The sequence below is a fragment of the Episyrphus balteatus genome, chromosome 4 (assembly GCF_945859705.1).
Source record: "Episyrphus balteatus chromosome 4, idEpiBalt1.1, whole genome shotgun sequence".
NCBI classification, from domain to species: domain Eukaryota; kingdom Metazoa; phylum Arthropoda; class Insecta; order Diptera; family Syrphidae; genus Episyrphus; species Episyrphus balteatus.
The window spans coordinates 37222559-37250522 of NC_079137.1; the positions used below are offsets into that span (position 1 = coordinate 37222559).

Genomic DNA, 27964 nt, shown 5'->3' on the forward strand with positions numbered 1-27964 from the left:
ATATGTAGCTGATATATGAAAAAAAAAACTAAAAAATAAAATATCTTATACAAAAAGTGCAAATAACCAGCTCTAATAGTACCTTAAATGGACACAAGATGACTGTTGTTTACCAGATAAAATTTGCCTTCTTGTGTTTATTTTAAACTTAGGTTGAACTTAAGCCATATAAATGATAAGAATATGGATTCTGGTAACTGACGGCATTATCAACATTTGGCAACTCTATTTTCCGACTTTAGTATCAACAACTGATCTTTCAATTTATACAAATACTTAGTTTTATTCTTATTTTATTGGTTGAATAATCCGATTGGAATCGCTTAGACTTAAGTTTTGTTTTCATTTAGAGTGCAAATATTTAGAATTTCGGTTTCTGTTTTTGGATATCTATACCATCCCACGTAGTTTCACACAATATTTTAACAAGTTGATTCCTTAGTTCAATTATCATATACATATAATTAATTTTTATAATAAAAATCATATTTTGTTGTTTCATATACCAACATTAGGGTGGGTCAAAAAATATCGAAATTCTTTTTTTTTTTTTTATTATTTTTTACTCCAAAATAGAATATACACACCAAATATGAGCTCTTTATATTATTAGAAAAGTCCTCCGCTTCGCAATTTTCCAGTTTTACATCAAGCTTCTACAAAAAAAATCATTTTTTTATAAATCGACTTTATAGCAAATTTCCTTACATATTCTTGTAGGAAAATGAACGCTCTACAAAAAATGCCTTCTACACTTTTTTCGTTTATCTAACCGTTTAATAGATAGATACTTGAGGTCCAAAAAAAGTTATTTGCTTAAAAGTCGATTTATAAAAAAATGATTTTTTTTAGTAGAAGCTTAATGTGACGGAGGACCTTCCCATTAATATAAAAAGCTAATATTTGGTGTGTATATTGTAGATGTGTCTAGCAATCGATTTTTCGGAGTACAAAATAAAAAAAAAAGAATTTCGATTTTTTTTACCCACCCTAACCAACATATTTTTCAAAACACATGCTCAATGAAAGTGTAATTAAAAATCAATCATTTAAAGTTCTAATTAAAACTACTCTTACAAATACGAAAAAAAAAAAAACAATCTCAAGATATCTTTTTAAACAAGAACAAACTTTCAGATATAAAAGAATGAACACATTTTGTTCGATGTTCTCACATCATGATGTGTATTCTGCATGAAAATGAAAATTAGAAAAGAACAAAAAAAGAAGCACATGGGATTCTTCAATTCAAAACAATATATTATGACGTTCAATCTCAAGACTATCGTAGGGTGGTGTGAAACTTCTGCTACTATAGTTCTGCCTCCAAAATGTGTAGGTGCAAAAGATATCTAGATCTGGTGCGTGCAGAAGTGAACATTGCCGAGAGTTAACCCACAAGTTGTGTGTATTCCCGTAACGTATATCACATCAGAGCTTGTTTTCAGTTGTAGGTACATAGTTCCACAGCCTTTGGCGTGTAAACAGATATTTCTGTTAGCAACGGAAATCGAAATCGAAATTATAAATTCCAAAGATTTTGCATCAGACACTAGATATAGAGAGCTACCGCGGCTGGCGGGAGCAAAAAATAGTTCACACTTTAAATAACACAAATCAGGTAGAGTGTGGTTGTAGAAATTACCCGCTAAGGGTCAATGCGTTAAAAGCAAATATTATTTTTGTGTATTTAAATGCCACCATCGATCATATTAAGGACGTTCAAATTGTTTACATTGGGTTATAGGAAAGAGATTTTCCACCAGAAGGCGCCAATGGATCATCGAAATATGGGCCATTCGAACACACCATCCATCACAAATATTTATTTAATTCTTAAGCAAGACATGACAACGCAAAGTGTGAGATGTGTCTCCTAGTTTATGATTTTTAATGATGCAGGAAGTCTGTGTGGTTTCATTGATATAATGATGGTCAAGTGAACTAATTGAAATTAATTTGAATGAACATTTGAAATAAACGTAGGCATAACATCAAAATTGAATAAACTGAGTGATGAATATTGAGAGGGAAGTTTAGAGAGAAGAAATAAAATTCTACACAGATCATCACAGATATTTTGAGTTAAATTGATGTGAAATGGAAACTAATGAAAGTAATTAATCTTTAATAAAATAATAGAAAATGGATTTACTACTGTAGGCAAATGTGATATACGAGTAGATATAAGGGCAAGTTCATAAAAGCAGCAGTGCAGCAGTTCTGCAAAATATAGAACTTCCATTCATTCATGCCAAGGACTGTCTGTTAAAAACTATTCGTCTTTGTTTCTAAGAACGAGTACTAAATTAGTCAAAATTCACAACATCATCAATTCTTTATTGCAGCACTGCTGCAGTCCTGTATTTATGAACTCACCCATACTTCATTGGCTGGAGATTACTTTGAATGAGAATTGAAATAAATTCAGAGGGTTAAATCAAATCTTTTTAGTAAGGACCGCTTTTCGGGTATTTTTTGTCGCCAGTACTACAACTACTGTATTTACTCAGTGTGACGAAAAAAAAAATAAAAAAAAACTTTTCTGGGAAACTACATTTAGCTCAGGGCAATTAGTCAAAATATGGGCATGAAATCGCATTTTTCGCGGGACAAAATTTTTTTCATGGAATGTGTTCGGGTGGTTGTCCTTATCATAAAAGTCAATTTGTTGGGAAAATTGGAGGTTGGGAACAGCCGCCATCTTGGAAAAGAGATTGGTAGCGTTTTTATTGAATAGCTCCATTGTTATTCATTTTAACAGAAAATGACAAAGGTAGGACTTATTAACAATAAAATTATCTAAACAATGATATACAAAACAATTCCGTGAGTTGATTAAATAAAATTTTATAGTTAGTCAAAGTGCGGGTTTGTATCGCAAGGTTGGGACAAAATGACATTTTTTCATATATCTGACGAACTTTTGATTTGTTTGGATAATTCTTCAAGAATGAATTATAGTACTTATAATTACCTATAAAATGAGCCCACAATCGTTATTGTAACCATCGTATTGTAGAAGTAATCTAACTCCGAAACTCTCCATGTACTAGTCAAAAGTGAGAAAAAAGCTAGTTTTTTGCTAGTAGGCCGAGAAAATTTTGGGAGTAGAGGTATAACCAAAATATAAGTACGCAGTTTTGCTGCCATACTCGTGTTAATGTCGATTTCAAAGGTCTGACAACTCTAATTTTGGGCTTTATACGGTTTTTGGGGGGTTTAATAACGTAAGTTTTCCAGTTAACGTGAATGGGCTAAATTTATACTATTTGAAATTATAAATATACAAGCTGATTCCCTATTATTTTTCCTAAATCTAGACACCCCAATCTTGAGGATGTGACCAATAGAACTCAAGATATAAGCCGTTTATACGATTATGTTTTAGAGGCTTTTTTGTTTCGATTTTTGTTTGTTTATTTGAATTGAAAAGCCTGATATGGTTAGTTAAAAAAGCTTATATCGTGAGTTCTATTAACCCCATAGCCGAGATTAAGGTGTCCAGATTTAGGAAAAATAATAGAGCATCAGCTTGTATATTTATAATTTCAAATAGTACAAATTTAGCCCATTCACGTTAACTGGAAAATTTAAGTTATTTAACCCCCCAAAAACCGTATAAAGCCCAAAATTAGAGTTGTCAGACCTTTGAAATCGACATTAACACGAGTATGGCAGCAAAACTGCGTACTTATATTTTGGTTATACCTCTACTCCCAAAATTTTCTCGGCCTACTAGCAAAAAACTAGCTTTTTTCTCACTTTTGACTAGTACATGGAGAGTTTCGGAGTTAGATTACTTCTACAATACGATGGTTACAATAACGATTGTGGGCTCATTTTATAGGTTTTATAGGTAATTATAAGTACTATAATACATTCTTGAAGAATTATCCAAACAAATCAAAAGTTCGTCAGATATATGAAAAAATGTCATTTTGTCCCAACCTTGCGATACAAACCCGCACTTTGACCAACTATAAAATTTTATTTAATCAACTCACGGAATTGTTTTGTATATCATTGTTTAGATAATTTTATTGTTAATAAGTCCTACCTTTGTCATTTTCTGTTAAAATGAATAACAATGGAGCTATTCAATAAAAACGCTACCAATCTCTTTTCCAAGATGGCGGCTGTTCCCAACCTCCAATTTTCCAAACAAATTGACTTTTATGATAAGGACAACCACCCGAACACATTCCATGAAAAAAATTTTGTCCCGCGAAAAATGCGATTTAAATTACTAATTTCCCTGGGCTAATTACGTTTTCTGTGATTACTAAAACGGAATATTTCGTTTCTTTTTTTTTACATAATATTATGTACCTCCAAAATATGGATTTTCAGGCAAAAATCGTCTGTTTTAGCTTTTAACTAATGAACAAATTTTAGCTTCGTGAACTTTCAACCGTTTTCCGTATTTTTTCAAAGAAGAAATCCAGGGATGTTTTAAAAAAACGTAGTTTTCACCTTTATTTCCATCATCAATGGGATTTAAAATAAATCGATTTGAAGATTTAGGGGACAAATAGGCAAGAAGTGCAACCGAAGAAATATTCTAATTGGTGTTATTATTTCTTAGATTTTAAAGAACAAAATGCATGGAAAGAAATTCAATGATCACATTTTTTTTTTAAGAACATGGCTCAAAAATTCAAATTTAATCGGTAGAGGTATGTACTTGAAATTGAAAATTAGGTAAATAAAATTTTAATCCATCTTAAAAACATTTTTATTTATAAAAATGTTGTCTACTATTATATTACCAACAGCAAACTCTTTTTAAGTTTTAAAAACATGCATTTTTGTGCTTGAAAATATTTTTTTTTTTAAATCAATTCAGTTTTAATATAAAAATTATAAAAAAAAAATTATCTTTTCGATATTTGACGAATTTTTAAAAATAATGAAATGTATTATTTATAAATAAAAAATGGGACATGATGATATTTTTGCAAAATACCGAGTAATAAAAAAAAAATGAGACCTTATGATTTTGCATCTTATCAAACTAAATACAAGACAAATTGATTACCCTTAACAAAGTTTTGTCTCTTACAATAAAAAATTCTTCATAATTTGAAATTAAAAATCTTCAAATGTGTCATTGATGCCCTTTAAGGCCATAGCTGATTCCATGCATTGCATTGTCATCCTCGACTAAACAGTGGTGCCTCAAAAGTCGGTAACACTGTATTCAAATAATAACATAATGAAACAAAATTGTTTATTATTTTTTTTCAAACTGAATCTTCTTAAGGTTTCCGTTTCCCTGTGTTTAAAACGATCTCAACAATCTATACTTTACACAACAGATTACTCTTATACCTAATTAAAGAATAATGTAAAGTTAAAAATTCGAAATAATCCCTTATCTCTTCTCAAGAAGTCCATTTAGGTCATATAACATTTATGTTTATTTCAATTTTTCGACCAAAAACAGAACCAAATTAAATATTTATGTTCTTTTTAAATTGTGCTGACCAAATTATCATTTCATTACAATACGTTTCCTCATAATAACTAAAGACTTCCTCATGTTCAATCCATATAGTGTTAGAACTAACAAGACCTCTATACACTTTCTCTCTCTCTCTAACTCTATCTCTAAGTAGAAAAGCATGGTCTTTGCATCTAATATATAATTCGTGTTAGCATTAGCTAACTATTACACGTTTGTTGAACAAGATACAAAAAAGTGCATTGGAGCGTTAAGTGTTCTACAATCGTATTGCAAGCAGACACGGGGGCGTTCTCCACTCATATATATCATTTCTGATTGAGCAATATTCACTGAGGCACTGCACTAGCTATAGCAACAGTTTATCTCTTGCATAACCTCAAGAACAAGAAAGAATACAGATAAAAAAACGCAAACAGAATCTGAAATCTGAATGCTAGATGAAGAACCCCACCCAACCTATATCCACTTGCAATTTTCATTAAGCGTCAGCATGTGTCCAGAAATAAATGGATGAACATAACCATGCCAGTTTAGTGGTGGAGTGTAGATATCTATTCAAAAGAAAAGAAATGAAATTCATTTATAAAGGACATCCTGGGTAGCATACACACAGCTTAAGTGGATAAATAAAAATTGAGAAAAAAAAAAATTGGAAAAGATTAATTAGCGGAGGCGGTTATTTAGATATACCACCCGCATATCTCAAGGGAGACTAAACAACGTTTATCGTAATCCAAAAAAACAAAAACAACTGATGCAGATGTTTTGGTTAAGAGAAATTTTCAATCAATAAATAAATTGCTGGACTTTTGTTGTTGTTGTTCCCCTGGTCGTTTGTGGTTTTGTTTAAAACAAATATATAAACGTAGAGAGATGATGATGATTATTTGACCAAATAGCCTACACACGTTGTAGACATTAGGTTCCATCTCATGCCAAGCAAACGATTAATTTGAGAGCGTTTTAGTTTTTGTTGAGATATTATAAGCATCTTAAACAAACAGAAAAAACAGTGAGTGAAAAAGATGTGCACACTGACAGAAAGCCACTGTTCTGTTGCTGCCTGGTGCTTGTATTAAGTTGAAACATAAACGCCCCACCGCATCATCATTACCGGATATTACTATCGAAGCAGAGTGGGCACAATCACCACGAAAGACACTCTTGGTCAAACGAGGGCAATGATATACGAAGTAAATTAAGATAATAAAGTACTAAAATACTTGGAAAATGGTTCAGTTTATGAAAATCTTTCTTTGTTTGAAGAATGGCAAAGAATGTTGTTTGAGGAATTGAAGTACAATTTAAAAATGTTTCTTTAAAAATTTCTAGAAATGCATTTGTTTTAAAGAATCTGGTCTCAGAATCCGTTTTTAGGAAAAAAGTCATTTTACAGACCGTTATATAGCTTATAACAAATGGATAACCAAGACGCTGAAAATGATACCTCGTTCGACAAATTATGATGAGTAGTTTAGAAGTTGTGAAGGAATATACATACTCGCTTAGATACAAACCGGTCAAATGCTTAATAGTACGATATATTTCACTAAAATTTTGTCTAAACTTTGAGTAGAAGCAGTGAAACCAATTTCGAGTGTATTTGTTAAAATTACAGCAATATTGTGAAATTTTGCGGTTTACGTCAAGTCATTGGTCCATGTCAAAAACAACTATCAAGAGTTAATTCGAAATAAATAAAAGTTAAATCTTTATTAAAAACCAATTTCACTTGATTAATTTGTTGTAAATGTTATTGTTTTTTTTTGTATTTATTTTTCTTTCAAAGTCAAAATAGAGACAATAAATTCTATTCATCGCGAAATGATCATCATCATTGATCTCTAATTAAGGTCAAGCGATGTAATTTAAAACCTATTGATCGCTCTATTGTGCCTATGGCATGTGCGATATGCAAAAAAACTTTTTGCCAATCACAATAAAATACTGATTGATCTATTTACAATTTATTTTTTTAAATTAAATCGCCATTCCAAGCCCATATAGATAGACTATAGCCTACCTTTTTAATTACATGCTACATCACATAAGAATACCTAACACCAGAGCGCGTTAACTACGCTAATCGTACTTATCGCAAGATTGATTTTTTTCTCTCCTTTCTGTTCGTTGTGTATCGTTTTTTATTCAAATTTTATTTTTTGTTTACATTTTATGCATCATTGGTTCTTATGAGCATGGTAGGATTTGTTTAACCACAATATGGAATAACAGGCGAATGCGAATAAAGATTAACTTTTTAGTCGTAGTTTTTAATCCTGAATTTCACGTGGAAATTTTTCCGCCCGAAATGTTTTTGTTCGCCTGGAATTTAAGAAGCTATCGTCAATTTCAACCGAAAGCAATTTCCGTTTTCCTCTAAACTAATTTCATGTTCGCCACAAAAATTTAAGTGAGAAAAGAGCTATCGCCTACATAACATATTGCCAGAAAAAAAAGTTCAAAGTTTTCCGAACGTGAACAACTTTTCCCCCGAAACTCACAAAAGTGAAATTAATTTTTTCGGGGTAAAATCAAGATAGGGCTGAATATTTTTGTTCATTATTGCCCACAAAATCGAAATATTAAAACAAAAATTGAATTGAACAAACTTTTGATTTTAAATTAAAATAATTTTAAACTTTATTTGAATCGTATTTATAGTTTTTCTGCATCAAAATTTAGAATAATTGATGGATATTCTTCAAATAGACAGTTGGTTGAAAGCTTGTAGACAAGAATACAGCTTTTTAAGGAAGGATCACTAAATCCGGGGTATGAGCAAGTATACGCTCATAATGCTAGGAATTAATGAAAAATTTCGTATCCTCCTGTTTTTGAAAAGATAAAAGGATATATTTTTTTTTTTTTTTGTATGAGCGTTAAATAAACCAATTTCCCTAATTTCAAGTTTGTAAATCACAACAAATTTCTACAATTCTCTACTTATTCTTTCGTGATCAGTACTTTTTCTATATTAATCCGCAGCTAGAACTTTGAAAATTTCTATATTTAAAACCAAGTACGGCCCTGCTTCAAACGAGAACAAATACATCTCTTCACATCTTTTAAGTATTTGAAGTAGCAACAACAACAAACTGTGTGTGGGAAAAAGAAAAACCAGTTGTTATTGTAATGCTTTCTTTATTTGAGCGTAAGCTTTTATTATTTAGTAGTAGTTGTTGTTGTTTTATCTCAATAATTGTGCAATCGTGAAGGCTTTTATGGAATTCAAATCATTTGATCGCATAAAAAAAAAATTCAAACACAAACAATAACGAATTCATCACAGAAAATGCCGCATGAATTAGAATATCAATTAGATAAAATGTCATTGGGTCTTGTTTGATAGATATTTATTAAGTCTAGGTAATAATTTAGAGGTTCTTCAACTTTGTTTGAAGTTTTTTTTAACTTGCATCTTGCCGTCTTCATCGTTGTTGGCTGCTGTATTGAATAGAGTTTAGTTAATTGACAAATAACGTGTGGAGGTAGAGAGTCGTTTAAGTCATATTAAACGACTTGAGCTAGTAGCACAATTTTGCTGATTTATTGCCAGTGCGGTATAAGTGACTGCCTAACTTATTCTTAATGTCTATTAAGTTATGAATTAGACAGGATATTTTCATTTAGCTATTTTAATATAAGTAAACTTGGCCAATTTTCTAATCTTTTGAACAAAAGACTCAATCAGGAACTATTGTGCTCAAAAAATTTGAATACTGATTAACACATTAAAGTATACTTGAGAATTAAGTATACCTAAGTTTCATGTCTTCGAGCTCATTATATTATTTCAAATAAACATCCCGACATGATAAACAAAATCTTTGTGCTCTGCTCAGTGATTAATTAAAATTAAACCAAATAAAAATAACCCAAAATAAACGAGCCTCTGTCGATAGATAACGATAAGGAGGTCATAAACAGCTCAGTAGGTTATTTAAACAGATTGCAACAAAACCACACCAAAAGAACTACAAAGAAACTTCCAAAGGTTATCAAACAGCTGACTTAGTATAAATATTTCGGCTTAAAGAAATTAACTCTTAATGAACTGCAATTGAGTGCGTCTATAAAAAGAAAATACATCTAACGTCTGCCACCCTAGATTCATTAAATAGATTTTGAATAGCAGGACACATTGAGTAGCACCTTGCATGCTTACCTAACCTCAAAAGAATCCGAATCAATAATAATAATCAAATCCAACCTCGTTTTTATGAAGAAGGTGTAAAATGAAAAAGGTTCTCCTTTTCTCCACAGGATGGTTGAATGTAATCTAATACATCGTTTGAAACAATCAATTTAAAGCTGCATCAGAATCGGCAGAGGTCTAAAACGAGAGTTTTCGAAATTGTTTATTTTTTTGAAAAATTCACCTGGGTGTTAATATTGTTGTATGAGAAATGACAGGTAGATGAGGTGTTATAATAGTCAACTAGAACAAGTTAAGTATATTGGAGGCGCCTTTTTGTTGTCATAAATTATTTGGAATAATTTCTATACAATAAAAGAGGTCAATTGATGTAGAACGCATTTTGCTGTTTTTCTATCAAGTTCATATGTGTTTTGTGTTGTGTTGTTTTTCTCTACTTCCACAGAGAATTCATTAATTTTAAATGGGTATAACCAAACAAAAGACGAGGTATACGCTCTCATTCTTTGTATACATATAAACAAGACATACTTTTATTTATGTATACTTTTCCGTGATTGCAAATGGATGTTCTGATGAATGATGAGGTGGATGACGTACTTTCCGAGGAAATATTGAAACAATGCAGTTAATAATAAAGGAATATGGATTTTTAGTAAAATGAACATACCCACGGAGAGAATATCTTGTAGAACGTGACAAAAGTACTCAATTATTTTTGTGACGTAGTAAAAGTTTACATGTTGTGATTTAAAATACGTACCTATTTGCGACGCAACTATGTAGGTTGATAAAAATTCATGACTTAATCAATTAAACAAAACCTACATAACCACAGACGATTATTATAACAATCTGCCAGCGTATAATTTAGTTTTGAAAATAAAAGGTTTAAATGTTAGCTAAGGATGGGTAAAAATGAAAAATCTTAAAGTCGAAAGAAAGCTTATGGATTGAAAAATTTAATATTTGACGCAGGCGATTTGGACATAACATTTTTAATCGATTTCAATACTAAGCTTCAGATTTGATCATATATAAGGTTCTGACCAAAGATGATGAGAGATTTTCTTTTCACTGATTCAAGGGTAACATTTAATTTTTTTTTGCAGAGTTTATACTTTCTTAATCTATTCTATAGTTGGTGTCGCGTCAAAAAAAAAAACTAAATAAAATCGATTATGAAGAAATTAAAACAAAAATGTGTTTTTCACTATGCCATCCATCACGTGTACAAATTTCCTCTGGTTGAACAGAATTCATTCACTGAAAATCAATGATTCAAATTATTTATTTCTTTTCAAAGATTGTATTTATTGACTTAATTTTATCAGACTTCGACTTCAAACTATGCCATCAGCATTCATTCGCAATGAAGTTTCCTCCAATAACTTTGTAGCACACCATTGAATGCAATACACTAGCCCAAAAAAAAAAAGGAACAAATGTTTTTTTTTAGTGATTTTCGATAGGCCTTATCTCAATAAAAAATGATCGTATCATGATTATGAAAGTGGACTAAGTCACTTTTTGCATTGTTTGAAGAAAAACTTACATAATAATTTTCTTATAACGATTTAATTATATTTCTTTTATGAAATCACTAGAGGAGCAATAAAGAATTTTATTTACTGCGATTTCGCTTTCAAATAAACTTTACACCTTAAATAATAATTATATTTAGGCTAGATTTGATGCCATTTTTGGGAGTGACTTAGTCCACTTTCATAATTAAGGGCACATATATAAGCTACATTCTTCTAGTTTTAGGAATTTAGTACTAAATATTTTATTTCAAATAGTAAAATAGCTAAATCTGTTCAAAACCCAAAAATTTTCCAATTTTTGTTTTTATTTTTCTCTTAAAAAAGCGAGAACATTTTTTCTGATAAAATGATTTTTGGTTTTTGAAAGATTTATTTATTTAGCTTTGTTTCAAACTTCTACGTTTTTTTTTAGACAGCAAAATCAGACATCAAACAAAAAACCATACTCTTGATTTTGGCTATCAATTAAGAATTAAAGAAATTAAGTTTACTTTGTTAAAAAAAAATGTTTTCTTAAATTTGTGATCAATTTAGAAAAGCCATCAAAATACGCAGTTTTACGTATTTTTAGAAAATGTACGGCCTTTTTATAACTATGGGTGATAAGATTAAACTGAGACTCAATTATTGAAACTAAATATACCTGAAATTAATTTCTAAAGTGAAACGATTTATTCATCAAACAATTTTCTGTTCTGAGGGTTTGAACTTTTGAGATGAAATAAAACACCACATTCTTGCAGCCGTAAATGATTTTTTTCTTATCACTTTTAAGTTAAAAGTCAAATTATGCAACCTTTGTATTTTAATCATTTAAAATTACATTAAAAAAATGTATACGATAGCTACTGGAACTCTAGTAGAAACTATTTTCAATTCGTTAAAATTGAAAGACATTACATTCAAAAATGATATTATAATGAAAGAGTATCGCTAAAAATGGGTTTCATAATGCTGTTGTTATTTTGGCCAAAATTCTGAAATAACTTTAAGGCCTAAATACTAAACAGCCTAATAAGACAATAGAATTACTTTTTAAAGACAAGATTTATGAATGCTTACTGCTTCAATCGAACTTGCAAACGTACTTTTGCAAAATATTAAATTAAAAATAGAAAATTTTCGCTTAACTATTATTCAATGTTACTATTATAAAAATAGAACTTGAATTCAATTTTCCTCTAAAAGAAAAGAAAAAAATTGTTTAAATAATTCCATAATAATAACAAAATTACAATTTAAAATTGCAAACCATAAATAAACAACAAAATGTGTTTTTTTTTTGCGCTTTTATAGAAAATTAAAAACTGTTTCTATAGTAATTGAACAAAAAAAAAAAACTGACGATCTATGAGTTGGTACATTATTAACTCAAGATGCGTTTAAAGTATATCCATCAGAGCTGGATTTAACTATAAAATTTATCAGGCCTGATGTGTAAATATTTTTCGTTTGTTTTTAAAAAAAAGCCCATCTCCCACTTGACCCCGTTTTCGTCCAACCTAAACCCCCTTACTTTCTGTCGCATCATTTTATACAAATCACCCTGTGTACTGAATTGCATCCTTCAGGCTCTGCTCTAGTCCCAAATCCTACTCTGACCATTATCATTGTTCATCAGTACAATACAATTCCACATGAATTTATTAAGTCCAACAAAAATTAGTTACCTTCCCTATTTGGAAATTTATTTATACTCAAAGTCGTATCGTCTAATGTTGTTTTACCTCCAGAGTTTTATGAATTTTTTTTTACAATAAATTGCTTATGAGAACTTGTTGAACAGTTTGTCAAATACAAAAAAAAAAAACCCCAACCGGAATATATGAACTTCAGAAATGTTGGGGTATAGAAAATCAACCCGCTGACGATGACGCGTTGTCACTAATGGTCACTTTTTCTCTTCCCTATTACATTCAATTGTATTTATACAAATTTCAAGGAAAACTTCCTGTAACCATAGCTAAATATGTTGGCATAACAAAAGAATAAGGATTTCAATTCAACCCTGGGGGCTTTGTGTGGAAAAATTATTTTCTTGAGAATTCAGTTGTATAGAAATTTTGTAAAATTCGCAAGTTGTGTCAAGCCAAACAGGGTCGTCGAGTTCCCTAGGACAAAATTAAAAATCCAAAAGAATTCAACAAAAAAAAAAAAATTATTGTAAGTTGAATGTTTTCTTCTTTTTGATAAACTTTGTTTGTTCTCAATTTTTGTATATATGAATTCGTCGTTTTTATTCGAATGCAGTTGTAAAATGCACATCTCCAATGTTGTTCTCAGACATTGCTTTGATGTTTGTTGCCAGACCTAGCCTATGTCACAAAGTAAAAATATTTTGTTTGCTAATTATCCGTCAAAAAAACGCCTGCCAAGTAGGTTTTTAAAAGTTTTATTTTATTTTTTTTCTAGTTCACATTTTAAATATATGTATATCTACTTGAATGTAATTGTTTTTGTGTGATGTGCAATGTGATGTTTCCGTTCTACTTTTTCGATGCAAAAATAAAAATAATATTTTTGCTTAGTTTTTATAAATTTCTTTTGGCATTTTATGTTGTGCGAAAAATTCTTTTGGGGTGGTAAAATAAATTATGTTTTCTTGTGGTGACAGTGTGGGAAGAAAGTATTCGACAAAGTCATTTGGTCAAGAAAATAATGAGCTGTAAAAAATGTACATATTTGTAATTAGTGGCAGTAAGTACAAATTAAATGTTTGACTGCGCAAGTTATTTTTTTTAATACAAAGAATGACAATTAGAGATGACTTAAAACATAAAATTGATTGGACGTTTTTCGTTTGACCTTGTTAAAAAGTCATTGATTTCGATCAGAAGTAAAACAGGCGATTAATGTTATGCTCAATGGATTTATAGACAATTAATCAAAATTCAATTAAACCTCTGATAAATGGACGTTCATAAATGTAAAGACTTAAATGTTCAGAATCATAGTACACGTGTATTGTGCACTATTCTGAATACATCGAAATATAAGTTAGCAGCAAATCACTTTTTACCTGTTCAAAAATTGAATGCTTAATTGTAAACAGGAAATCTTTATTTCAGACAAAATTCAAGAATCAGAATTTTGTTCAGTTTCTTTGCAAAACTTTTTGGGAAAAATTAAGTGCACAAAATAAATGTTAATTAAGAAGCATCTGTATTTAAATTTTGAATAACATTTTCTGAGCCGAGATATACACCAATAAGTAACCATAAAATAATGTATGTAAATTTTTGCAAAAAAAGAGTAATATTTCCGCTATACGAATACCGCTATACGAAACGAAATTTTATTAGAATCACGCAAAGGAGAATGGGCAAATTTGTATGGAACGTGGACTCTGCGCGGCCATTGATGAATTTGTTATTTTATGATGTTATTAAGCCTTACATATGTTTTGCAGAAGTTGTATCCCTGTGACGTACTTCAGAAACGGATAAAATGCACTTTTGCATTTAACACTTTAGGTATTCAGATTGTCTCTATGTTGTAACTTTAATATTTATTTTAAGTTATTATGATACTCTGTCATTTTCCCTAACTCTGAAGATCTTAATCTTGAATATCCACCCACTAGAACCCAAACTATTAGCTTTTTTAAACAACAATTTCAAGCCTATTTTGAGAGTTTTCATGTTCAATTTTTTCTTAGTTTGAATCGTTTGAAAAAAAAGTCGAACAAAAACAGAAGAGTTCTATTGGTCGGATTTTCTAGATCAATGTCTTCAGGGTCAGGGAAAATGACAGAGCTTCATATTATATATTTAAAATAAAAATATAATTCAATTTTTCCTTCACACATTAAACGATGCATTAACAATACTAATATGGCAATATCTTGCATTCTTAAAGTAATACCGCGAAACTTCCAATGTAAAAGTTTTTCCTAAGATAATATAGCTCTTTGACTTGATACCAATTTCATTAATGGCTGCTCAACGTCCAAAATGCCCATTCTCCTTTAATCGAAATCGTTAGAGCCGTTTTCGATAAAATTTCAATGTTTTAAAAACTCTATATAGAAGTATGTTATCTAAAGGAGAAATTACTTAAAAATCCTCTGTAGCAAATTTCATGCAAAAAATATGTAACGTTTTGAACCGTTATTAACGGTAGCTGTCATTATGTAGAATCGTTTTCTTGTTTTCTGACTTTTTCATAAACCATTCAATCGATTTCAAAGAAAATTTTTGTACTAAATGAAATAATTGTTGTAACTATATTTTATATAAAAACTATCTTAAACTACAACATTTTTTAGTTCTTACCTTATTATGACTTAATCATAAAGACACATTTTTTAAAGATTATACCTGGTGCAGGTTTTTCCAAATATTATAAAATGTATGAGTTTTCAGTGAAACTTATGAATGACTTTTTTTTGTTCATTATTGTTTTCTTCATAAGAATAAATTAATAAAATACTATGTTTATCACCCATTTATTGAAGAAAATTGGCCTCAAAGTCAAAAATTATCATGGGCAAGAAAAAATGAACACCTTTAAAAATTAATACCTGTACAACAAAAATTAACATTTTTTCAATGCAGTTGCGTAGATTAACATTTCTCCTAAAAATAAAAATCTTAACAAAGTTTTTATCATTAGTATTAACGAAGAAATAAACATTATCATTATAGTAAAGGCATAGCAAAGTAAGCGTTTCCCTAAATCTTCGCTAGGTGGTATCAAGATTGCAGATAGAGAGTTACTGTAGAACAATTTTTTTTCTTAAAATATCGTCAATAATCACCCCTTGAAATGACCTTATCTTATTCAGGGACACCCTGTATAAAATGTTATGACATTTTCTTTGTTAAAGTAGAAATTCTTGTTATCAATACTAAAACTTGTTTTTTCTTGTATTAATATTCCAAGTAAGGCTCCTTCCTTGCAAGAATTAGACCAAATACGTTTTGAGTATTCTCTTTCTTTTAGCCTTCAAAGTGACATAACTCAAAATCAGTAAAATTTGAACTTTTTTGTTATATTTTTGTAGGGTAAGGTGGTATAAGAGTGCGCATTTTAGACAAAATACCATATAAAACAATAACAAAAAGAATTTAACTACTTTTTTTATATATAGTTTTTAGTTTATAATCAAAGCAACGAAAAAAACTTAAAACTGGTAACAAAAATGTATTAATTCAAAAGTTATAAACAAAATACCACATTAGGAAATTTGCGCACTCTTATACAACCTATTGTGTAAGAGTGCGCGGCTTAGTTTGTAAGAGTGCGCAGCTGCGCACAGGTGTAAGTTCGCACAAAAGTCGCAAATAAAATTGCCTATCTTTAAATAAACAGAGTATTTTTCAACCCATCACTCCTTGCATGAGGAACAATCAATTTAGTCTTTGATTAATGGTTCCGAGAAAATTTCAATATTTCCTAGTTACTCTCATTCGCTTGTTTTTTGTAAAACTTTTATTTGGTTTCTTTTTGTTTGGAATTGCTTTTTCTAGCTGCTGTTTGCTGGTATATGGACAAATGCCAGTTATTTTGAAGCCTTGGATAGCATTTACTGCTCTTATAACCCGCGCACTCTTATACATCATCATGGTGCGCACTCTTACACGCTCAGACATGTAATCGAAGAATATATATATATTTCACAATGCACTTTATGACCAATCGTACGTGTTCCTTAAATGTTTCTTTTTGTCGACTTTTCAATGTCCCATACTTTGTTTATTGTTATTTTTTGTTGTTAAGCGGAAAATTTAATTTGTTTGGCAAGAAAAATTGGAAAAAAAAGTGCTAAAAAAGTTAAACTTAACTAGCACCTCTGTTTACAAACACATTTGCATGAAATTTTGACAGCAGATCAAACTCATTTAGATCTTTCCAAAATAAGTGCATTCAGTCTCATATTCCCTTTCAAACCGTAGAAAATGGCCTTGCGCACTCTTACCAACCGCGCACTCTTATACCATCCTACCCTATACATGTATGATGCTTTGAAGGCCATACTGTGAATATGAAATGCGTAATTTACATTAAATTTAATTTTGTATAGCTTGAGTGCGAAATGATGCACCACCACCGAAGTACGAAAATTGGCGCCCAATGCCAATTTATTTATTTTTTCTTCTAAATTTAAATAGAAACAATTCTTTCGTACAGAAAAAAAACCCTAAATGACCTAAATTTAAGACATTTTAAATTAAAGCCGACATTTCTCTGTTGCTTTTTGAAACTGCTGCTACTGCTGCGGCTGTTGTCAGAGAATTATTCCATTTGACTGCTGAACACAAAACACTAAAACAACAACAACAAAAAATTCAAAAAAATAAATTTAATTTATTTAAGAAATAAAACTATATATCTTTCTTATTTATCATCAGGTTGCACATTCATTAGATAGAATAGAAACGCACAACGTATTTTACGCGTGCACCACTGCAAAATGACTCATTATATTGTCGTCAGTTGAAAAAAAAGACAAGCAATCAAGAAAAAAAGGAACCAAAGGGGAACTTCAAATAAAACAAAAAAGCAACTAACAAAAAAATACGTTGAGTGATTTAATAGAGATGGTCTTTTATTTTTTATAAATATTTTAACTTAAAAGCAAAGCGATTGAAATGGAAAAAATTCTTCAAATGACATCAAGAAACAAACAAAAAAACAAAATAAAACCAAATAAATAAATCAGTCCAAAATGTTGTGACAAATGGAAAAATATGATAAATGACATTTTGAATCAGAAATGAAAACTGGTTAAATTTTATGTCAAAAACAAGAAACACCAAAAGAACAAAAGTGATCAAAGCTAATTTTTTTTTTAATTTTTTGTTTTGTGAAAGTTTTTATTTTCTTTCTTTTGTGTAAAAAAATATTTTATTTTCTGTTGTTAAAAACTGAAAGAAAAATTATTTATTTGGCAAACAAAGTGATTTACAAAAATTCAGAAACATAACCAAAATGGCTGGAATATTTCGAAGCCATTCGGTTAGCGCAACACCAGTTAAACGAACATCGTTAAGTCCTTTTTGGTAAGCTTTATTGTTTTAATTTTTATTTAATTTCTTTTTTATGATACATTTATTACTCATTCAGACACACGAGTTGCATGTCATTTATCCATTGGAACAATCAACTGCATGTTCTTTTTGTGATTTTTACTGAAATTTATGACCAAACAAAAAAAAAATGAATCATTGTATATAGTCAATATTTATGTATTTATTCCTCAACTTCTAAAATAAAATTGGATTCAATAAAAGAACATTTTTTGAAGAAAACACAAAATATTTTAACAAGTATACAATAGGTTTGTTTGATGAAGAAAAACTAGAACAGAAGAGATCAGATCAGCACCAATTCTTGAAAAATGCCAAAACAAAAAAGATCAGAAAAGTACACCTTCCTATTTTATAGGGTTGATTATTACCTATCAGTTTTGAAACTTAAAATTAAAATAAATGTCTTTGTTATGTTATTTAAATAAATTATAAATTAATCAGAATATTTGTCCACATTTTGAATTTTTCTCCATATTAAGAAGATTCTAAACAAATTTCCATTAATAAAACAAATCAGTTGCTGTTTGTCACTTTTCACTCGTTTGCTCTACCTCAAAAGTAGGAGCAGAAAAACTTGAACTAAAATGTGCTGGAAATCTTCATGGAACACAAAATGACAGTTTGTAGAAAGTTTAGGGCATGGTTTTTCTTCATGAAACACACAAAACTGTACTTTTCGGATTTTTCTGTTCTTTTCTGTGCAGATCAGATTCATTAAACAGAACTTATTTTAATAAAAACACATTATTACACATATAAACGTATTGACACAGAAATTAAAAAAAAAAACTCTCATACAACATTTTTGGAGCTGGGGATTTTAAACATTTTTCTGAGAGTAACAAAATTTTAGATCTTAATCAAAAGATTAGCAGCTTTATGAAAAGTTTGATTGTGAAACATTTTTTAAGCATTTTTTTTTTTTTAATTTTCGACGTCTATGACTTTTTTTTAGGGAATAAATAATTACTTAACCAAACAATAAAAAAAATTTTAAGAACGCTAATTTTCATACAGATTGATAAAAAAAAGGTTATTGGCAAAAAAAAAAAAAAAAAAAAAAACAAAAATAAATTTCATGATGGTCAAAATTTTCAAAAAAGTTGATTTTTAAAATTTTGAAATTTGAAAATTTTCAACGTTACATATGAAATTGAGTCTTATTTTCGCGGAATCTTGAATAAAAAGAAAACTAATCGAGCTACAAAATCGAAGTTTTTGGGTTTCGTGTAAGTTTAGGTTACCTCAAATTTCTGCACAAAAAAAAAGTTTGAATTTCGCATTTTTTTTTGATTTTGAAACCTTAATTTTGAGTTTACGTTTTTAAACAAAATCTTGAATATTTTAAAATCCATTTGAGCCACAAAATTGGGTTTTATATCAAAAATTATGTATTCAAAAGCTTCAATTAATGGCAAAAGAAAAAATTTTTTTTTTAAACGCCTCCACTCTTCCTGAACAAACCGGAAGTGCACTAACTTATGAAACTTTAAGGTGAAATAAAAAATGACTGGATGGAGCTACAAAATTAAATTAATTAAAAATTCGTTAAAAATATTAAATTAAATAATTTTCTAGGTTTCGATGGCTTAATTGAAAGATAATAATGTCTAGTTACTGGATTAGTAAAAAAGTTAGTAAAATATTAGACTTTTTTTTTATGTATGGTCATAATTTTGAAAAAAAAAGATATGAAAAATGTTAATCCAGAAAGTGTTTTGTTTTTTGGCTTAGACAAAGTAGCACATATTATTGTTCTATAAAAAGTTATTTTCTCAGTTGTCCGACTTTTTTGGTGGTCATAGGCAGTGATGTATGTTACTTACATGTAACATAAGAATAACACATTAGTTTTGCTATTTATTATTTTGGAACATAACTTTTTGCTATTCATATGTCTTAGTTGTGATGATTTTGACACGATAATACTGAAAAAACATTTTTTAATATTGATTTTCATAGCTTGGGTTCGAAAGGGTTAAAAGTTAAAAAGACAAAAAGTGTACCATATGTATTTATAAAGAAACAGCCGACTATCGCTACTACGTTCTCAACACTCAAAACCAAATATGTACATACAGCAACATACTAAATGCAAATATATACAATAATCATTTCCGTACCATATTGTTTAATATTCGCTACGTGTAAACATAAACATAAGTGAAAAATTAGTGTAAAAAAGTTGGCATTTGTCAATCAATCACTAAATTACGTTTTCATATTGAATCTTTAATTGCGAACCTTGATCTTCGAAAGTTTAATTCTTTCATAAGACTAGGTTCAAATCGAACAGCCTTAAAGTTATTAAATAATCCTAATATTTAAAATTAAATTCACATCCTCCAACTAAATAAAAAAATCTTTCATTTTCTTACAAAAAAATTCTTCACAACTTTTTGCAGGGAAATCAATTAGCATTCGTGTCAATTAAAACTGAAAAAATTTAACTAATTGCATGCAACAGACAGACCGTAGTCATATTTTTTTCTTTATTTTTTGATTAATTATATGTTTGTCTGCTGCTAGACTTACATATACGTGACTTGGTTTACAACAAAAATACAAAAAATGCATAACGGCATACGCCCTCACGAATTCATCATTCAGCTCCCACAGCGAAATTTTTTTTAATCAAAAGGAAAGTTTTTTTTTGCATATCAGTCGTGTTGTTGAAGTGAATCTAACCAAAGTAACGAACTCTGTAACGCTAACTTTATGCAGTTCAAATCAGCTCTCTTAGAGTTCATTAAACCTCTTCGTGTAATCAGTAATCTACATAATATTATAAATTCTTGTTTATTTTACGTTAACGTTGATAAATAGTTTTGTATTTGAAAAAATAAGCTTCTTATCACTTGAAGACTGTGCTGCAATCCTATTCAAATATTATGTAGATCAAGCGAGGAGTAGTCACTCAACAACATTGTCAAACCAAATAAAATAGGTATACGAATCAGAATACAAATCCGAATCCGATTCCGAACAAACAGAATAGAAACGAAACGAAGATTACAAAAGTTGTAGTGCGTGATGTGATTGAAATGTTTACCAAAGGAAAATACAAATGAAAAAAAAAGATACGAAAAGACTTACTGCTGTTTGTGATAAGTTTTCGAATGAAAATACTTTAGACTGATACTAACCATATCGAGGATTCACTCTGTTACTTGAGTGTAAATACAAGTTTTTGAAACACATTTTTTTTTTGTTCTTTTTCGGTTGTTGATGTGCGTTTCAGAGGATAAGATTATGCAAGATAACAAGTGATTAATGTTTCTGATGAAGTGTTTACACTATTTATGTGAAGTGATGAAAGGATTTTTTTGTGTGAAAGTTTAAAGAAAAAAAATCACATAGCCATTTGAAAGTTACTTATCTATCATGAGTAAAGCACAAAGCAATGTGGGACATAGACTTCGCTTCAGAGCTAAACGATACTTTTATAGCGATGTTTTCAGGTATGTTCAAACAAAGAAGGGCTTTTTTTTACTTACAGTTGATAAAATTTCCAGAAAAGACGATGAAAAAAAAACAAATTTCACTGCTCCTTGAGATTTACTTGTAATTTCAATGTACAAGGCAGATAAATAAAAAAATGGCAAAACTGCATTTTTTTTAAAGATCTTTAGCTTGATGTTCTTAACAAATCCTTAAAAAATATAAAAAAAAAAACCTAGAACAATAATTTAAATGATATGATTTTAAAGTTTATTACTGAGCGTAGATGAAAGATGGTTAACAAAAGCATCTAAGGCTTGATTTCGGCTGCGTAAATCCTTACGCCATCTATTCCAAACGAAGTTATTTTGTAAATAGTCGTTATTCCAAACTGCCGGTTGCTCGCTCAGTTAACGTTTAAAAGAATTTCGACGATTTTTGTACGTTAACAAAATTTAGAATTCATTTTCATTTAAGTCTTCAATATTCTAAACAGTCTTAACCCAAGTTCGTGCAACCTTGTCGCGCATTTTGTTTTCTTTAAGCTTTTGTGTAAGACCCAATTCGTCAAAAGCGAACAAAAATTTTCAACCACATCTTTTTATGTGAACTTGGGTCACTGTGACGTATACGTAACTTTTTTTTTGTCAATAAAAAACTTATATAGTTAACATTAAATTTCTTTGACAAACAAATGCTCTTTTTGAATAACATCTTGATGTTCAACCTTGGTTACATCTGTAAAATTAGCAAATTCAGATAAAGGGAAGTTTATTATAGATAAAATAGTATAATTGATGCAATTTGCGTATGTTACCAAAAACGTTTGTAAAAAAAAAACTTTTTGAAAACTTATACAACAAGATCTCGTCAAAAATTGTTCTCCTCTCTTCGAGTTCCACGTTAAGCGCGCAGATGAAGTACGATATTTAGCCCAAGAAAAAAAATTAAAAATTAATATTGACAGAACTCGAAAAACATATTGAACATGAAGAAAAATAAGCCACTTTATTAATAAGATGATGCTCACTTTAAATCCAATCTTCTGAAAACAATAAGATCGCTTATTAAAATTAATGGAATCCGTTCAAACTCTGTTAAATTTAAAATGAACTTAATTTCATTTTAATAAGGGTTTTCTTAAAAAAACTCGACTATAAATTAAAAGACTTATCAATTCTATGTGCATACTTATTGGTATTAAAATATTTTCTTTTAAAAAGGAAATCATATAAAATTGAAGTAAAAATCTTCTAAATGCTTAGTAGTAATTTTTTTTGTCAGATGATGTATTGTTTTTATTGGTTGATTCAATGTTGAAAAAAAATCATACATGAAACATCTTTAACCCCTTACTGCATGATTTTTTTTTTTTTTGTGAAAAAAATATATATGGTAGATTTTGTTAAATAAAAAAACACGTGTTTCAGGAATTTTCAATTTTTTGAGTAAAAGTCGGAAAATTTTGGTTTTTCCGGTTTGGATCATATTTGGCACATTGAGCAGAAAACGAACAAAAAAAAATTTAAATTAAATTAATTATACGTAAAAACTACGCGCTGGAACTGTATGAGTCTCAATAAAATAGATTAAAAGGCCTTTTAATCTATTTTAAATTAAATTTATAACATTCCGCACGAAAACGTAAAAAAAACGGGTGTAGATAATAAGAAAAAAAAAATGAATTTGTTCCCTTGTTGCACGATGGCTCATATATGGACCAACAGGAGGGGAACATTTCTGCACGGTGGCTCATATATGATCCAATCACTTAGTGCCACTTTCAAATGTCTAAAACTTGATAAATGTAAAAAAATATATATTAGCAATTATAATCATATTATATCCTTTATTGGCATATTTTTTTAAAAGTTCTTACTCATTGTTTTATATTTTTTATTCAATTTTCAATTTTTCAAATATGCTCCGTTCTGCCTATCACCAGTTCGGCCACTTTACCGGATAACTATGCTCGCCCAAATCATTACAGATGGCGTTTTATAATGTTATTTAGAGGCCTTATATTACTTAATTCGAAAAGTTTAAACAAAACTAGATTTTTTTTTTTAACTTTAAAGTATTAAGGCTTTTTATGGTTTGGCTCATATATGAGCCACTGTGCGGTAAGGGGTTAGATTAAATTTGATACAACTTAAACAAATTTCAAAATTTTTATCAGACTTCAGCTTTAGTTGCAGTTTATAGCAACAATTTTCACAGTCAGATAACTTGATGGTAATGCGCACGCCTGGGGACTCAAGAGTTGTAGGGCCGATACCCAGAGGCTGCCAATTTTTTGAATTTTTTTTTTTAATGTCTTCACATAACATAAAAATAAAAAACATTTTCGTATTAAATTAAATGGATTTTTTTTAAAATAAAATAATTAAAGAAATTAAGAAGATTTGTCAGCTTATTTTGAGACAAAGCTCTTTTTTCAAGAAACCATGCAAAAATCTTCTGAATTTAATACATTGTTATTTGTTTTAATAAAAATTTCTATTGAATTGTTGTTACTATGACTGTGACGTAAAAGAAGTTAGTTGGCCGACCACCCTACTCTTCTTGATCAGGTCTTCTCTAATTCATAAAGTTCGTTTCCCAGTGGCTTATATATTTGTTGTAATTCAACCCGCCTCCCCTGAAGAGGAACCATTGTGCGGTCCCAAATACCGTTTATTTGAGAATAAATAAAGATCAAGATTTTCTGTTTATTGATAGACCGAAAAACTGTTTTGGTCAAGCACTTTTCTGACGGCTACATGCAGAATTTTATGAAAACATAATTTAATTTTTCTTCTGTGATTGATTTATCTTTTAGAAGAAACGCTAAAATAATATTATAAAACGTGAAAACTGAAAACGTTCATACAAAAATGAATTCTTTCATTTTTTTCTTTTTTAAACAAATCATCTAATGCGCAATAAGAATAAAATTGGTGATCTCATAAAATGTTTTCTCTTTTCACATTTTGTTATCTTTGCAATGAAAGAAATTAATTACTTAAAAATTAAAATGACATAAAACAGCGCACAATTTCGAAAAATCATATTAATACTCATGATCATTTATTTATTCATTCGTTCATTCAATGAACTTTATCTCTTTACACTTTGAGTATGGATGCTTGTGAAAAAAAAAAAAAAACAGTTTGGCTATATTCGAAACACAAAAATAAAACCCAGACGAAAAAAATATTTTCAAAAATATACAGACAGGCATACTTTGTTTTTTCTTAACAAATTTGTCCTTCACGTTCGATACAAATTACGATTATTTTTGCCTTATTTTTAAGTTTCAAGGGAAGAAGAGGATCATCTCACTTTGGGTTGATCATTCTCTTCTGTATTTATTTTGTTTGTGGTATTTATATATATTTCTTAATGAAATAGGGTATGTTTGCCTGAAATGGTGCAAAGATCACCCATTTTTCATCATAAAATTATGCTGAAATGTGTCACGAAAATAAATCCTTGAGATACTTCTTTTTTTTTCGAAATTTATTTTCCCATAAAAAAATGTCAATTTTTCGATATTTGACCGCTATTGAAATCTTTTGACAAATCTGGCTATGTTCTAATAGTTTGTGGTGAGGATTTTTTTATTCGAAAAAAAAAAACAAAAAAAAAGAAATAGTGTGTGTTTGAACACTTTGCCTTTGGGATATTCAGCTGCTTTCCTGTATGTGTTTTCATCAATTTTAAAAATAGAACTAAGAAAAGAACGCATGAGTTTTTCAAGGCAATTATACAATTTTGTTAGGGAATATTTTTTGGAGTTGTGATTTTTTGTTTGTATTTCTCCAATGGACCGACCGACAGAGACCAAAATGAATTGTGGATGAAATATTTATAGTTTCAAACATTTTGGTCAGCGGGTGCCCAAAAGTTTGTTTTCCTTTCTTCTCTGTCAACAAATCAAGATAGCTTTAGTTTTTTTTTTTAATTTAAATATTGTAAATAAAAGTTTTAAAGGATAAAGCAAGACATGTGGTTAAATTGATAACAAAAAAAATCTTAATCACTAGGTCCAGGTAGGTGGTTAATGTAATCAAATGAAAGTGTTCGTATGTTTCGGTCATTAAAGCTAATGAAATAATTCACTTTAGATGTACAATGTACATAGATTTTGTTTATGCCATGCAGATGGTTGGCCAGTGGGCAGTAAGAATAAAATACATTTTTATTTACAAATATTCACATTGGTTGTTTACCAAATCACCAATAAAATTATTTCATGCAACTAGTGCACGAAGATAAACAAAATGTTGTTTAAAGTAGCTATAAGATGCTTGATTTAAACTACATATATATGTTTCTTCATTTTATAATCATTGATACGTTTCTAATAAATCAGTCTGATACTAATAGTGTTTCTTACTTTTTTTTTTTTGTTGTTCAAAAATCAAAAACCTGTTTGATAGGTTTTCTTCAATTAGAGCAACTTTGTAGCAAAATCTGATGTTGATTTGTTTCTGATTTATTACAAACTGATCGAAATGAAAAGAAATGTTTATTTGGTCAATTTAGTTTTACCTCTTTACGAAATAGTTTATTTTTATTTTACCCTTTGTTATTTTTATTTACGCTTGAATGTAGAGTTCAAAAAGAAACTTTTAAATTATTGAGCTATTAGAAAATTGTTATAAATAATTATATGAACATAAACTTATCGCAAGATATTAGATTGAAACAGTTAAAATACCTTTCCGATGATCCAAGAATTGTTTAACGTTGATTACAAACATTGAATATTAGAGAACCAAATTTTTTTTTATCTTGGTATGGACAACGGACGAACTAAAGAAGAATCAAGTAATGGCAAATGTGTCATCTTTATTCCACTTTGCAAGAGTCAAAAGAGACATTACTCATAAAATAAAAAAAAAACATACAAAAAAGTGATTTTCGATGAAAAATTTTACTTAAAAAAATCGGTAAATTTTTTTGATGAAGAGAAGAGAAGGTCTCGATATTATCAAAAAATAAAATGCACGACTGGGTCGCACGTACTTGCTCTTTTTTTAATATATTTTTTTTTAATATTTTATACTTCAAAATGATGTCTGTAAATTTTTAATAAAATTGACTTATGCTTTGATGAAATATATGAACTTAAAAAATATGTCAATTTTTGAAAAACGGCAACGCCATATTTCCGTTTTCCGCATTTTTTGAGAAAAACTAAAAACGCAGTTTTGTTAGAATCAATAAGAGTATTGCACACACCAAATTTAATCGAAATCGTTAGAGCCGTTTTCGAGAAATTTGCAATACCTTGAAAACGTTATATGGGAGATATGCGTTAAAATGGAGGTATTAAAAAAATAAAAAAAACGGGTCTAGGGAATTATGTAAAAATCATCTGTACCAAGTTTCAAGCATCCATCCGTTTAGGCCCTAGCTCGATGTACAGATGGACGTACAGACGCACAGACGCACAGACCGACGGACGGCATGACGAAAACCACTTTTTTGATCTTCTCCATAATCGTAATGTTGGTTTTGATTAAAACCTCGATTAAAAAAAAAAAAAAAAACAGATATGGAAAAATTTTATCTAGGCAAACAAAAATGCGGTCCAAACTAAGTAGTTACTGATTTATTCTTAAATTTTGTTAACAACACTATTTTACGTTTCCAATTTTAAAACTAATGCGTATTGGTAGAGCAATTAACCCTTAATTAGATCATGTACTTGAAAAAAAATTTACCACATCAAGTTTTTTTCAAAAATGCATTTTTTCATTACTTCATAAAAATGACTCTAATTACAGGTGTTTTTTTATACTGATTAGTTTTAGTTTCGCTTAACAAAGACCAGCAGTAGTCGGCAAGCATATTTTTATCCCAAACTGCAAATGTTGATGAAAGCGATGAACAATAGCTTATGCCTTTGCAGGTTTTCAGGAAAAGAAAGTGTGACTGAAGAAAATTAATTTTTAAGAACCTGATGACTCAGTTTTGTGGTTTTATAACGGAATCAACGTCAGGGTACAGAAACTGATTTTTTCCTTTTTGTTAAAACCTAAAGTCTTTGTGAGACAGAAGTAGCAGTCCGTTGTTTTTTTTTTTTTGTTCCTTTGTTAAATTTTCTACAATTTCCGAAAAGTTTCTCATACAAGAATTTCCGCGAATTAAAAAAAAAAAATTAATTAAATACTTTGATTTCCTACACAAAACTTTCATAGCATCTACTAAATGATAAAAAATAAGACTTGTTTTTAAAATTTCAAAAACATCTTCCTGAACTGTTTCGACTTTCAAACGAAGTATTCCATCAAATTTCTCCTATATGAAAAATAGTTATTAA

The 27964-nt window shown here is 29.3% G+C and overlaps 1 protein-coding gene across 5 annotated transcripts in view; it reads left to right on the forward strand.

The window, feature by feature from the left end:
* Nucleotides 1–27964, forward strand: part of LOC129920067 (centrosomin) — a 72765-nt gene that overhangs the window by 19470 nt on the left and 25331 nt on the right. For 2 of the 5 annotated variants that reach the window (XM_056001232.1, XM_056001231.1), the window contains exon 2: nt 17530–18180. The exons of 2 other annotated variants lie outside the window; for them this stretch is intronic. In XM_056001232.1, the coding sequence (XP_055857207.1) occupies nt 18110–18180 (71 nt within the window). In that variant the 5' untranslated portion in view covers nt 17530–18109. Of the gene's footprint in view, nt 1–17529; nt 18181–21579; nt 21672–27964 lie in introns of those variants that run through there. One more of the 5 variants, XM_056001230.1, reaches the window with a different exon arrangement.